The 14,341-nt window shown below is 50.3% G+C and overlaps 1 protein-coding gene across 1 annotated transcript; it reads left to right on the top strand.

Moving 5' to 3' along the window:
• The first annotated feature begins 10 nt into the window (after nucleotides 1-10).
• On the top strand, nucleotides 11-13,558 carry NCSTN (nicastrin). The gene is made up of 17 exons (XM_040539047.1): nucleotides 11-134; nucleotides 687-791; nucleotides 2,268-2,391; nucleotides 2,900-3,018; nucleotides 4,082-4,227; nucleotides 4,414-4,564; nucleotides 5,033-5,142; nucleotides 5,977-6,129; nucleotides 7,509-7,613; nucleotides 7,800-7,877; nucleotides 8,027-8,196; nucleotides 9,440-9,542; nucleotides 9,816-9,911; nucleotides 10,414-10,501; nucleotides 10,636-10,787; nucleotides 11,107-11,319; nucleotides 12,857-13,558. Exons 1-17 carry the CDS (start codon nucleotides 20-22, stop codon nucleotides 12,977-12,979), a joined length of 2,151 nt encoding a protein of 716 aa, XP_040394981.1. The 5' UTR covers nucleotides 11-19; the 3' UTR covers nucleotides 12,980-13,558.
• The last annotated feature ends 783 nt before the right edge of the window (nucleotides 13,559-14,341 follow it).

Raw genomic sequence — 14,341 nt, 5'->3', positions numbered from 1 at the left:
AAGCGGAAGAGCCGGGAAGATGGCGGCGGGGAGGGCTCGGGGCAGGCGGGGGATGGCGGCCGCTGCGGGGAGCCCTCGGCTCCCGGCCTGGTGCGGGCCGCTGCGGGGGCTGCTCCTCGCCGTGCTGGCGGCGGGTGAGGTTGCTGGGGAGAAGGGTTGGGCCGGGCTGGGTTCCCCCCCCCCGGATCTGGGGTCCCCCCTCCCCCAAAGGGCTCTGGGGTTCCCGCTCCCTGCCCCCCCCCGGGGATCTGGGGAACCCCCCCGTGTCTCCCCGTCCGGGATCTGGGGTCCCGTCCGTCCTCCCGTTCCCTCCCCCGGGAGCTGGGGGTCCCCACCTCGGTCGTGTCCCCCTCCCTCCCAGGGATCTGGGGTTCCCCGCCCCCCCCCCGCCGGGATCTGGGGTTCCCCCCCCCCCCCGGGTTCTGGGGTTCCCCCTCCCCCCCCCCGGGATCTGGGGTTCCCCCCCCCCCCCCCCAGGGATCTGGGGTTCCCCCCTCCCCCAGGATCTGGGGTCCTCCCCCCAGGAGATGGGGCCCTGGGAGCCCCCGGCCTTTCCCTCCAAGCTGGGCAGGGGTTCATCTCTCCCCCCCCCCCCCCGCCCCCCTTTTAGCTGGGGGGAGCACCTGGAGGTGCGGGGAGCCCCCGGTTTGCCCCTCTCTGAGGCTGGGCTCTGCCTTCTCCCCCAGGCTCCTGCCAGGGGAACTCCGTGGAGAGGAAGATCTACATCCCCCTGAACAAGACGGCGCCGTGCGTTCGCCTCCTGAACGCCACCCACCAGATCGGCTGCCAGTGTGAGTAGAGCCCCGGAGCTGCTCCTGGGGGGGGGGGGGGGGAGCCGTGCCCCGAGGGACGGGGTACAGCGCTGCTGGCCTGCCTAGTTCAGCACCGTCCGCCTTCCTAGCGCTGCTTGCTGGCTTTTCCAGTCCCACTCCGGTAACGCTGAACCTGTTTCGGCCAAATTGAGGGGTAGAGACCTTAGAAGGTCTGCGTTTCCTAGGCCCCGAAAACCCGTGGCTAGGCAGAGAGCGACGTTTTCAGCACGTGCAGCTGGTCGTGTGCAGGACAAAGCCGGTTCACCAAGCAGGCTGGTCCTTGCCCAGCCAGCGCCCCGGGTAGGAGGCAAAGCCGTGAGCCCTGCCGAATTCACAGGCTCCTAGAGAAACGGGCAGGGAGTAAAGAACCAACGAAGCGGCATACGAAGGGCCCGGAGGGTTCGGTTTAGCTGCTTGTGCAACATTTGTTGCCTTTGTATGGTTTTTGTGCCGTGAAGGCGCAGGAGGTAGGGCTGCTGGGAACGAGGAGGAAGGTAAGGGAGCCCAATTCGAACGGCGCTCCTTTGCTGGAGAAGAGCAGCTGTTTCCCTTGCGGAAAGGGCAAGCCCTGAGTCAGGGATTTGTTAATCTGCGCTTGAATTTCGCTTCCTTAGCGAGCCGCTCCCTGCGGCAGAGGTTGCGGCGGCTGCCACGGCAGGGCAGCGCAGCACAGCTGCGCTCAGTCCGCCCGATAACACCGCGGGGTGCGGGCTCCCCGGCTCTTCTGCCCTCTGACGTGAGCCTGGCGGTAGTGCAGACACCAGCACGCGATCCTGCTGTCCCAGCCCTGGGCAGTGAGTAACGACGGCTGCTTTTTCGAGCTGTGGGGGTTGTTTTTATCGGTAGAGACTTAGGAAAGGGCTTCGTTTTCTTGGGATGGGGTGAAATGACGAGCAGGCGGACCTGCTCGGCTGCCGGTCCCCTGCGCTGCCCTGATCTTTTGCCTCTGTCACCTCGTGCTCCTCTGGGCCTCACGCTGAGCTGCCTCTGAGCTCTCCGTTTCGGAATTTGCAACCTTCGATGATGGTCAGCACGAAGCTGCTTCTGTGACTGGGGTCCTCAACTCGGGTCCTGTCTTCTCTGCACGATTTTCTGTCCCTGGGCCTCAGTTTCCTCCCGGGTCGTGCCTAATTTCCTCCAGTCACAGGAGACTTGTAACGCTTAGATAGCTGAAGTTCCTTCGGTGCTTTAGGGGGCTTAAACAAAAGGTGCTTTCAAGGCTTGGGTGCTTATTTCTGTTACTTTTTGAACTGTGCTGTTCACTGTTTTTTTTTTTCTTCTTCTAAAAGCCGTTCCTTTTTCTGTCCTGTTCCAGCGAAATGGTGCCACTTTACCACATTGCTTCCTCCCGTCCTCTTCTGAAAGCTCTCTTAGCCATGCAGCCCTCCCGGTTTGGGGTTGTTGGGGTGCGAAGGGATCACGGTGAGACACCAAGGGCGCTTTCTCTTTCTGCAGCCTCCATCAGCGGGGACACGGGAGTGATCCACGTGGTTGAGAAGGAGGAGGACCTCAACTGGGTTCTTGCTGATGGCCCCCACCCACCCTACATGATATTGCTGGACGGGAACCTTTTCAACAGGTCAGCACTTCTTATCTTCCCCAGGCGTGCCCACAAGACCGATGGGGGGCCCTAATTTGGGGACGAGCAGTCTGATTTTTTCAAGTGAGAGATGGCAAAATCAGCCCTGACTGCGCTGCTCCAAAGCACAGTGAGGGTGGACGGTGTATGTTTTGGCTGTGTTTTACTGCCTGGAATTATTTCTTCATAAATAGATAGTTTGGTTGTTGTTAGAGCTCTGCACTGTGCATTTTCTTACGCCACGTTCATTGCTGTAGCCGTGCCTGAAGTTCGTTAAACAAGGCGGCTAACGTTTGTCGCATCTCCTGGGCAGAGCAGGAAAGAAGTGGTTGAAATGTTCTGTTTGTCGCCATTTTATGGGCTTCAGAGAAGACGAGCAGGAAGGAACGCGTTGATTATTCTGATCATAAGCGTAACCACGTGCTTGTGTAGTATGTCAGCAATGGCATTTCTTGGATTGTAACCCTTCGCTAGCGAATTCACAGTTTCATTCCTTTCTCTGCTCCAGGAAGGTACTGATGCAGCTGAAGGGAACCTCCCGAGTGTCAGGCCTTGCCGTGTCCATTGCCAAACCTAACCCTCCCCAGGGGTTCTCTCCTGGTTTGAAGTGCCCCAATGACGGGTTTGGTAAGGAAATGTGAAGTCTTTTTTTCTTGCTGGGAGGAGGAGGAGGAGGAGTTCCTTTCCGTTGTAAGGTCAAAGCAAGAACTGTCAAGGCCACATGAAATTGTAGCTTCGCTTTCGTGTCAAAATTGTGCCCGAGCTAACGTGCTCGATAATTCCTTTTGAAGTAACTGGTCTGATCTGGAATCTCATCAGTTCTGAGCAAGGGCTGGGACTGATGTTTGGGGGAAGACTGTTGGATAAGCTGGCTAAAACAGTGTTAAGTCGCTGAAGTGTTAAGCCTGGCCAAGGTTTGCTGCAACATCTTTTTCTTTCAGGCGTGAAACTTGTACTTTTTCCCCGCCTGCTCATTAAAGCTTCCATTTCTGTAGATTGCGTGGAGCATGTGTTAACCTCTCTTTTTGGGCCAGTTACTTTTTTCATTCCATTCTGCCTCCCTGACTTCGCCGGGAGGTTTCAGTTAGGTTTTCATTTCGCTGTTTATTTCATGCAGCGAGTTTGCTATCTTTCAGTTTGTGGGGAGAAACTACCTTCTGTGGTTTGCACAAAACTTCCTTCTCGGCCGTGAAGGGTGCCGCGTAAACTCCTGAGATACGAGCGGTGTGCTGGCATTTGTTGTCTCTCTGCCTTCGTGTCGTTTGCGCAGGATCTAGGTGGTAAAACAATTGGCACGTTATGGATGCCTTAGGGGTATTTCCAGCACATGATGGGCTCAGAAAACGCTGGTTTGTGTGTTCCTCCTTTTGAAGTGTAATGTTGCTCTGTGTGCCTCCTCCGCTCTCTCAGCATGTGATAAATGCTCACCGAGTGCTCCTGCCAGCCGCCTGGCGTGTGATGGCTTTGAGCACGCACGTTTCTTATTCTCCCTGCGCGGCACGGCGCTCCGTCTCTGCCACTCTGCCGCATGCAGTGACCAGCTCCATCTCTCTAAGCTTTGTCAGCTGGTTCCCTAGCCCGTAATGGTGCTCATTCGGTATCTGCTGCTATTTTCCCAGCAGGCCCTACCTTTCCCGCAGGCTGTTATCCTCTCACAGGCTCAGATTTGCCCATTTCTTTCTGTTTCCAGGTGTCTATTCCAAAGATTACGGCCCTCAATATGCACACTGCAATACGACTGTGTGGAATCCTGTGGGGAGTGGGCTTTCATATGAGGATTTTGACTTCCCGATTTTTCTACTTGAAGATGCCAACGAGACTCAAGTTATTAAGCAGGTACTTAACTTCTTCAACGAGTGGGAGAGGGGAACTGCCACCCAGCTCACGAAGGGGGGCAGAAGTTGAGGTAACTCAGCTTAGATGTCAAAACCTACAGGAAAAACGTATGGTCCAATTTTATAGGCAGCACACCACGCTATTAGAGAAACGCTAAGTTTTGTGATAATTTTTATTTCTGTCCAGTGTTATCAAGACCATAATGTCCCTCGTGATGGATCTGGCCCTGAGTACCCTCTGTGTGCCATGCAGCTTTTTTCCCACATGCATGCTGTCACCAGCACTGTTACATGCATGAGACGCAACTCCATCCAAAACACGTTCAGCATTAATCCAGGTGAGCAGATTCGTCTCTCCTTGTCTTGATAAGTCTGGTGGTAAAAATCCTAGCAAAATACAGTTTTGCAAAAGAGAGAAGATTATAAAGTTTCCTCAAAGGCTTGCTTCCCGGCTGAGCCTTTTCAAAAGAAACAATTCAAGTGGTAAGGAATTTGGGGGTATGTTTGCCATCGGTTTGGAAAATACGTAGAAATGCTGGCTGAGAAAGACGCCTAATACCTGCTACGTAGATCATCGAGAATGGCTCTGATATTACTACTACATTAGGCTGTGTGTACCTGAATGGGAATCCTGGTCCTGGTGAATGTTTTGTCGGTGACTTCCCTGGAGCCAAGACTTTCCCCCAGCTGGGCACAAGTTTGCTGTTGTGATAGGACCGCTGGTGAGCTCCAGCTGACCAGAAAGATCACTTCTCACTTCTCTCTGCTGTAATCTCAGCTCAAGCAATGTTGTTTCTGCTTCCTAGAGACCGTATGTGATCCGCTTCTTGATTACAATGTGTGGAGCACCTTGCAACCTATCAATTCCTCTGGAAAAGTCGATCGCGAGCAGGAAGTTATCATTGTCGCTACACGAGTAGGTATCTCCTTAATATTGCTTTGCAGAGAGGGTGGCTGGAAGGATTCTGGGAAGATACGAGCTTTGAGTCTAATGAGAATATACTCCCCTTATATATTTTCATTTCTTCCCATGTTCCAGACCTTTTAGATTTGACTGGCTATTGTGGTTCTACTGGTAGGAGCCTTTTAGTTGGTGGGTTTGCGTATTGTTTCAAGAAAAGGACATGTGGGTTTTGTTTCTGTCTGTATTACTATGTGAGACTTTTTTCAGCATTTTTCTCGGGGATGGGAAGTCTTTATGGAACCAGACGAGTAGAAATAATTAGGGTGTGTGACATGCTTTCCTAAAATACTTCACATGCTTGAAACACGTTGAAGAGGGAGAGAGAGCATGGTTCGCTTGTCTATATCGATGGGAGCAAATGAATCACGTGGAGATTTTGGTGTGTGTCAAGCAGTGAGTCAATGTCAGAGCTGAGAAAGAAGTTCACTTCCCTGTCTAGCAGTCTGTTTTACAATCATTTTCCGCCCTCCAGAGATACGAGTTCAAAACTCCATTTTGTGACCAGCACGGAGGCACACGCTGCATGTTGGTGCTAACAGTGAAACTGCAGCACACCTGATAGCGTTAATTTTCAGGTCAGGGCTGAGGGGTGTTGGCAGTGCTCTGAGGCCTCAGGACTGCAAAAATTACTCATCTGGTATTTGAAGTTCCATTAGGCAGGGTGCTTTGGTTCTTCCCTTATCAGTAGGGTGAGTGGGGTAAGAGAGGGGTGACAGATTTGCTTTCCCAGTGCAGTACTCGTCTGTCTGTTTGCAAAATTCTTACGCCTGCTGTTCATGCTTACAGATTGACAGCCATTCCTTCTTCTGGAACATTGCACCCGGGGCAGAGAGTGCCGTCTCCTCTTTTGTGACCCACTTGGCTGCTGCTGAAGCTCTTCATAAAGCGTCAGATGTTCATTTGCTACAAAGAAATATAATGTTCACCTTCTTCCAAGGGGTAAGAGCAGCAGCATCACTCCACCATTTGGCTTGTTCCAAGACAGCAAATCAGCCCTCGGCTCCCTGCAAATGAACTTTTTCCTAGTCTTTGTGCAGTCGTTTATCTGCGTCCCCACACCATAGTTCTCTCTGCTCCCCCAGTGAGAACAGGATCTTAATTGCATTGGGATAACGACAGCAGATGGGGCTTCCAGTGGGGCAGCCCATGTTCTGCCCCACCGTTCATTCTGGTCTAATAACTCAAACTTTGCTTTCCCTCCTGTCTCTTCCCAGTGTTCCTCTCTGTCTGTCTGTTCTCTGCCTCCCTGCCCCGTTCAGGATGAATTGCAATGGCTGGGCTTTAAATCCTGAAGTGAAGCCCAGAAAAAGCTAGATTAAAAATATATGTGTTGACAGCAGCGAAATGTAGTTCACTTCTGAGAGCCCAGCACTGGAGCTGGCAGCTGTGGAAAAGCAGAACAAGCTTGTGGAGGAGGGACTGATGGCCAACAGCTGATGTTCCCCTGAAGGCATCTACATTGATGGCTTCTTTTGTGCGGCTTTGTGAAACTGGCTCCCACAGCCCCATGCTGTGGCCATGTGATTCCCTTCATTCACCCTCCCCAGCACATACATCCCTAGTCAGAATTTCCCTGGGGAGGCCAGCATACAGCACGATGGAATGGACATTCTCTGTCGCGCTCCCAGGATGTAAGAGGAGTGATAAGACTTGGCTGTAAATTAGTCAAGAGGAAAGTCTGGTGGCTGGCTGACTTCGCTGTCCTTTTCTGTCACGGAAATTCTCTTCTTCAGGGCATCTATTCATGCCCAAGCAAAGCTCAGCCTCTTGCAGTTCTCTTGACAAACTCGTTTCTGTCATCTTGCCTTCAATCCCGCTTTTTCCGGAGAAACAGATACCCCTCCTTTTGGGAGAGCTTCATGTCTTTAACTCCTGGAATGGAGGATTGCCCTCTTCCCTGACCTCCTATTCTGCTCTCCCGAAAACGAAGAGGAAGGTGTGTGCCAGAGTGGAGGGTGGAGTAGCGTCCCTCTGCTGTTACTCACTTGCAGTACCTTGCGACTTGTAGGTACTCACATAAGCTTTGTGCCTTTCTTGCTTGTGGAATCCAATAGCTGTCCCCTGAGTTTTTGCTGTTTGCCTTCATTTTTGTCCTTTGCCACGTCCCTGCCTGCAATACCTTTGTCCCTGGATCCAGGCACAATGTAATAGCTCCTTTGGTGCGTGCAAGGCTACGCAGACCTTCAGAAATACTTGGTGCAGTAGCTGGCCCTTGAATTCTTGTTTTTTTTCCACCTCAGCTTCTCAAATGGTGCTGCTGGTTGTGCCAGGCAGCTATCCACGCGGTTCATGTGTGATTTATTTTTTTTCTTTTGCAGGAGACCTTTGATTATATTGGCAGTTCACGAATGGTGTATGATATGGAAAAAGACAAGTTTCCTCTCCGTTTGGACAACATTCATTCATTTGTGGAGTTGAATCAGGTGAGAGAGAAGTTAGGGGACCTTTTTATTCCTTATTTTTCTGTGATAATTTAGCTGTAGTTTTCCTAGCCAGCCTTCTACTACTTCTGTTGTTTTTTTCCTCATCTGGACTTCCCTGCTCCAGAAGATTCAGTGCTGTCCTAGTATGTGCTTAAGATGGTGTTTTGTTGTATTTTTCCCTTGCAGGTGGCTCTAAGGAACGGCTCCGTTTTATGGATGCATACAGACCCCGTCTCTTGGATGAATGAATCTGTTCAAACACAGGTGATTGAAAGCAATCTGTAGTTGCTCACCTACCCAAAATGCTGTGGGATCTTTGGCATGCTACAAATGATCAGGATGTTAAACTTCCCAGAGAAATTGCACATCCAAAAGAAGAGCGGAACAGTGCTGTTTTCTCTTCTCGTTTCCAGGTTAGAAACCTGCTCGATATTCTGAGTAATAGCAGCGTGGGAGCAAATGTAACTTTGCAGGAAGCTGGATATTCGCAGCCTCTTCCTCCATCTTCCTTCCAGCGCTTCCTTCGGGCCCGGCACATCCCCGGAGTGGTCCTAACTGACCACCAGGCTGCCTTCCAGAACAGGTACTCCTCCGAGGTGGACAGCACAGGCTGGCCCTTGGCCAAAGGCAGCAGAGCCAGCAGAGGGCAGCCCGAGCTCCTGCAACTCCTCTGCCAGCAGCGTGCTGCCGAACATACATGTAGAGCGGCAGTCCGGGGGGAGCGGAGGAGCAAACGTGTGCCATGTAATTGAACAAGCGCAACATAATTATTCTGACAACCGAAAGAAATCCAGTTTTGTACAGAAAATGTTCCCCACAGCTGGCTGGGAGCCAGAGGTGAGCAAATGGCAACTGAGCGTGCCTAAGCCTCATCTGTTCTTCCAGAAGCTAGCTGCCTTTTTTTTTTTTTTTTTTTTTAATATAGCTTTCTGTTTGTGATGGCAGAAAGCCCCAGGCATTGGAAAAGGGCACTTTGGTTCACCCTACATGACCCTAATACAGCGTGTTCCGTGGGGATCCCCTGTTCCTCTTCAACTTTGGAAATGGGGATGTAGGGTAGAGGACAGACATCCCCTTTTCACTTTCTCTTTTTGCCTTCCCCTTCATCCAAACTCTTCAAATTGTCTCCTTGCCTTCATCTTCTACCGTTCCTTACTGTTACCGAGAATCTGTGGCATAATAAAGGGGAAGTAGCTTCCCTTTTTTCCCTTTCAGCTCTGTCTGCGCTGCTTTGAAGGTGCAGGAAAAGCTGAGGTGAAGGAAAGCACGCCTCCTGGGTGCGTGACCATCTTCAGACTGGGGGGATCGGTCCCACATTGTCTGGGAATATCAGATGCGTAGCCCATGCAGTGGGCTTTCAGCCCAATTCCCAGTGCAGCTGTGTGTACTACAGACACTTGGGTGTAAATCTCTCGTAGAGTTCACTTGGAATTCTTCACTGCCTTCAAGATAAGGCATTAATAAAATCCACTAGCATGATGTGCGTTAAAAGCTCTCTTCCCATGAGACCTTCTGCATGGGTTGTCCTTGCCTCAGTTTCTCTACCCATTTAATAGATTGGGCAGTTGCCCACTGGAAAGCTAATCACAGCTTGTAAATTGCTTGGAGATCCTCAGATGGGAGAAGCTGTGGAAGGGCCAAGTTAATTATAAAGCCTCATTAAATGGTTTAAGGAGCGTGTGGCAGGGCAGTGCTTTGGCAGGGCTATATCTCTGCTCCCAGGAGACTGCTCCCACTGTTTGCTTTAGGCACACTCTGAATTGAATTCCATGCCCTGTGGTTTCTTTCTGCCCCTCCCCAACCTCTGTTTGCCTTCTTCTTTTCAGATACTACCAGAGCATGTACGACACTCCAGAGAACATCCGGATGCAATACCCCGAGGGGCTTAGCCCCGAGGAGACCTTGGAGTATGTCACAGACACAGCCAAGGTTCTTACTCCGCATTTTCTTTAGCTGCTGTGTCTGGGATGGGTGGGGCTTTGGGCAGGGACAGATCGCAAGTGGGATCACGGGGAGAGGGGGAAAGCCGTTTTCAAAGAAGGCAGAAAGAAATGAGAGTACTTGGTACAGTTACAACGGCAAAAGGCACTCAGATGCTAGCACGATGTAAGCATTTCGATGGATGTGTAGGTTCTGGCTTGCTCTTCCTTGTTTTGCTGTGTCTGCCTATCTTGATTAACACCGAGCGCTCTTCCTTTGCAGTCCCTGGCAGAAGTTGCCACAGTGGTCGCCCGTGCTCTCTACCGGCTTGCAGGGGGAGCCAACAACACCTCTGCTATTCAGGCAGATCCAAAAACGGTACGAGCAGATGGAATTGTGTCCCTGGCATCTATGATGAGCCCTCACGTACTTCCCTTCTGTCTCTGTTTATGTGTGTTTACACAGCATGCTGTCCTGTCTGTCTCCGTGAGGGCTTTGCCTCTCCCCCCTTCTCGCGTTCCCCACCACGGCTGAATGAAAAACTTTTCACCCTTCTCTAGTTCCTTGCCTCTCAAGGCAGACATTAAGCTCCATGAGCCTTCTGCAAACAGAGCTCCTTTATCCTTGTTCCACAAAGCAGAAGAGGAAACAGGTGAAATGGCAATCAGTGCCACAGGGATCAGCTAAGGAGTCAACAGATGTGGAATCAAACCCAGCTTTCACAGCTCAGCCCTGTATCATATAAAGTTGTGACTCCTTTCCTGTGCTCTTGAGTCCCTGGAGTGGAAAACATCCACCAGCCAAATAGTCTTGAGAGGTGTAGCTATTAAGATGCTTTGCTCTCTCTTCTTTGTATAAACCAATTTCCATCTCTTTCCAGGTCACTCGAATGCTGTATGGGTTTCTGATTAAAATGAACAATTCCTGGTTTCAGTCCATCATTAAGCCTGACCTAAAAGGGATTCTTGGTAAGAGCAACACAGGGAAGAACGTGGGGATGGGTTTGACCCCATATGTTACCTGGCAGCTTTCTAAAGCTCCACAGTAACGCTGTCTGCTTCTGGCAATCTCCCCGTCAATCCCATTTCTCTGACTGTTCCAGGTGATGTTCCCCAGCACTACGTCGCTGTTTCCAGCCCTGTGAACACCACCTATCTTGTGCACTATGTTCTGGCCAACCTCACGGGCACTGTTGTTAACCTCACCAAGGAAGAGTGTTTGAACCCTGATAAAACACCAAACGCTGAGAAAGAAGTAAGTGCCGTCAGAGTGGGGTGGGACAAGAACACATCTGTTGTCTAGTTTGCCGGTTTTCTGCTTTTGAGGGAAGCTGGTTAGGAATGCTTTCTACTTCCCATAATCACACGTGGGAGAATTCATTCAACTCCTTCAATAAGGAAGCATTTTGAAGCCCAAGGGCAGAGGAGGATTGTGTGAAAGGATCCCCTTGCAGTGAGAACCCTCAGTAAAACCCTCTACCTCCTTCCAAAGAGAGGCAAGATTCCAGAACAAGGGCACAGTCTGGTTATTTGCTCGTGCTCTGCTGGGTCTTACTGCCCTGTTTTCGTTGCAGCTGTATGATTATGCCTGGGTGCAGGGTTCTCTGGACCCTAACTCGACAACACGAGTCCCCTACTGTGTTCGGTCAACTGTTCACCTAAGCAAAGCACTCTCTCCTGCCTTTGAGCTGAGGCAGTGGGGATCTACAGAGTATTCCACGTGGACAGAGAGTCGGTGGAAGGAGATCCGCGCCCGGATATTTCTGGTAGCCAGCAAGGAGCTAGAGGTGAGTTTGTGCTTGTGTGAAAAAGAAAGAGGAAAAAAATGTGACGAGGCCAAATCCAAAGGTCTTTGAATAACATCTGACGGCTGGAGAAACAGTTCAGAGTTTGTTAGATCGCGTGCTGTTATCGTAGGTGAGCTTCCCAGTTAAGAAGCCAGGCTCTGGGCCTTGCAAATGGGATAACCAAGAGTGTATCGCTGGTGATAACCCTGCCACCTCCAGCCATTTGGGGGGTAATAACCTAGTCGCTGAGGCTGAGACAGAACGGAATAATCAAGAATCCCGTGAGCAGGCTGAGGTCTGTGAATAAAAGATTCAAGTGACAGGAGTCTTAACCTTCTCCCCATGTACAGGAGGCCAGACCAGTGAATCGGGCTGTTGGGGTGGCTTGCCCGCTGTGCAGCCCAGACCTGCCTTGCTGCTGTTTGAATGCCCTCGTGCCAGCACAGAAATAACCTTTGTACAAGGCTTCACAAGTGAGAGCTGTTGCTGGTTCAGTGTCTCAGATTCGAAGCAGCCTTTAGCTGGGTGTGATGCAGCTGAAGTGCCAGCAAAATACGTGTTAAGTGTGCGGTCCCTTTGGGCCTGGCTGCCCTCTGGTTAGCTGTTAATGAAGTTGTGCGCCCTGCCAAGACAGCTCCAGAGCCTTCTTGTCATCATTTCCAGCGGTAAGCCACCCAAAGGCCATGCAAGCCCAGGCAATTGTTGCATCTTTCTGATGGTTATTTGCACTATGAGTAACTTATTTGTGTGGCACTGGACCTTTTTAGCTCTGTCAGGCAAGCACAATGCCCTGCCCGTGTCTCTTGCCCTGTGCCACAACCTGGTGGGTAGTGGTACCCTTGAGATGCACGTTTTGAGCCCAGCCATCCCTGAAGTGCTGATGGAAAACGTTGTGGGAGCTGTAGCAGCACAGGAGTGCCTGGCCAGTGGATGGAGGCTGTTCTGTGATAACCAGGGGAAATTGGGAACAATAGTCCTACGTGCAAGAAGGGTTGACAGCAAGGAACCCAGTGAGGCCTTAGACTGGTCAGGCAGTTAAGCTTCAGGAAACACGATGAGCAGGAGGTAATCTCAGTTATGCAAAGGTTATTGACAGATGTTGATTCTGCCAGCAGCTGTGCTTGTTGAAGGCATTTACAGTTCCTTACGGGGGGATATGACAGTTCATTCAGGAGTAGCCAAAGCGTCCCATTAAATGCTTGCTAAATTCTTTGCAAACTATGTGGACTACTCCAGTGACTTTGACACGTGATATATTCTCCTTTATCAGTCATATAGCTTTCCTGCCTTTTCTCTTAAACATCTGTGTGCGCGGTTGATAACTGCAGAGAAAGCTGATCTGAGCCTGCTTGGCAGTCACTGTTCCTTTTGTCTAAGACTGTAAGGTCCTCAGGGTTTGTTTTTATTTTAACGTGCATAGTGCCTGAGGAGTGAGAGCTGGTCTCTGTGACAGAGACCCCACCGGGTACAAATTCTGTGAGATGCTGCAGGTCTGTCTTTGTTACGACAACGCTAAGTATTTCTCATCCCTCCCTAGATAATCACTTTGGTTGTGGGCATTGCCATTCTGGTCTTCTCCCTCCTCGCCACGCATTTTATCAACGCCAAAGCGGATGTACTTTTTAGCATCCCTCGGGACCCTGGGGCTGTGGCTTACTGAAGACGCTCTCAGGGGTTGAGAAGTCTTAGTCCTTGGATTGCAATTGTCAAAGAAGAAACTACACTGGAATGCCCCTCTCTCTGGATAGGGACACAAATGGTTCGCTCCAGAGCTTCCACGCTCGGGTTCTGGGGACTGAGCCCCAACACGTAAGAGACTTTCCCAGAAAACTGTGCCGACCAAGCCCAAAACAAATCGTGACTGAGAAGTTCCCAAAGCCTTTTGTTTTTAATTTGTCCTTACATCTGAGCAACTTGAGATGATTGGTCCTGAATGCCACCGAGACGACAACGTGATGGATATGTTCCCTAAAGGAGGGCAAGGGTTGAAAGGGTAAAGGTGTTTTCTATGGGATGTGTGTGGACCAGCAGATTTCCGTGGTGTCTGAAAGCACGGGTTGCCTGTTCATGTCCAACAGTTGCTGTGAATCTGTATATATACTACAATGCAGGGAGGGCAAGGTGTGTTTAACAGATGATTAGATGTAAAATGTCCTTTTTTTAATGGTGCAATATTTTCTGGGTTTTGTATATATATAAATAGTTCTGTTTAATTAAAAAAAAAATCTCCGCTTACAAATTAACCCATTGCCTGCATTGTCTTCAGTTGCTGCCAAAAGGACCAAAACTGCTGGGTGTTGCAATGTGTTTTGATCTTGGGAGGAACAGCGTTTGTCTGGTATGGTTTTTGACTCTCAAAATTCTTTCTACAACTGGATGAACGAAAGCCACGGTGCCCTCTGACAGGACAGGGAGTTAACTCACCACTGCTCAGACCGTAAGCTCTCCAAGGCAGGGATGGCTGGACACTCCATACAGCGCCTTGATCTTGATTGATCTCTAGGTGCTGGTATAATAAATATCTTTTCTAAATTGCATGCTCACACACTTTGTTCCCTTTGATGGTATTGCTTAGCACGCAGCAAGACCGGACTCTGAGGGCCAGCAGTCACGACTGACCAGGCTCTGAGATATTCCCAGTTGTTCACCTGTTCTTCGGCAGTCTCGATTCAGAGATGCGATAGTGCTGTTGTCCAAAGCGAGGAGCTCAAAAACAGGTAGAGAGGATTAATCACAGAAATCAGAGCTGACTAGCACTAAAGCAGGCATCGTTTTCCCTTCCCTGGAGGACCATGCAGCCTTATTGTGTTTAAGTCTTTTCTCAACTAGACATAAACTCTGGAGTTTTAAAGTAATTCAGGCCTTGTACTTTCGGTGCTTCCCTGAGGGGAGACTTTTTCCACTTGCTAATACATCTTACTATCAGGAAACTGTTCCTGATACTTGGTGGAATGTTTCTGTGCCTGATTTATTTTCAGTTCTTCTAGCAATTCCGAAGAAACTCATATCTCAGTTTAAACTG

Source organism: Cygnus olor, chromosome 28 (assembly GCF_009769625.2).
Source record: "Cygnus olor isolate bCygOlo1 chromosome 28, bCygOlo1.pri.v2, whole genome shotgun sequence".
Lineage (NCBI taxonomy): Eukaryota > Metazoa > Chordata > Aves > Anseriformes > Anatidae > Cygnus > Cygnus olor.
This window is presented reverse-complemented; position numbering and strand designations above follow the sequence as displayed.

Coding starts and splice junctions, on each gene's coding strand:
- NCSTN (XM_040539047.1), top strand. CDS start 20: ATGGCGGCGGGGAGGGCTCGGGGCAGGCGGGGGATGGCGGCCGCTGCG. Junction 2,392..2,899: donor GACGGGAACCTTTTCAACAG/GTCAGCACTTCT, acceptor TCTCTGCTCCAG/GAAGGTACTGATGCAGCTGA. Junction 6,130..7,508: donor TGTTCACCTTCTTCCAAGGG/GTAAGAGCAGCA, acceptor TTTCTTTTGCAG/GAGACCTTTGATTATATTGG.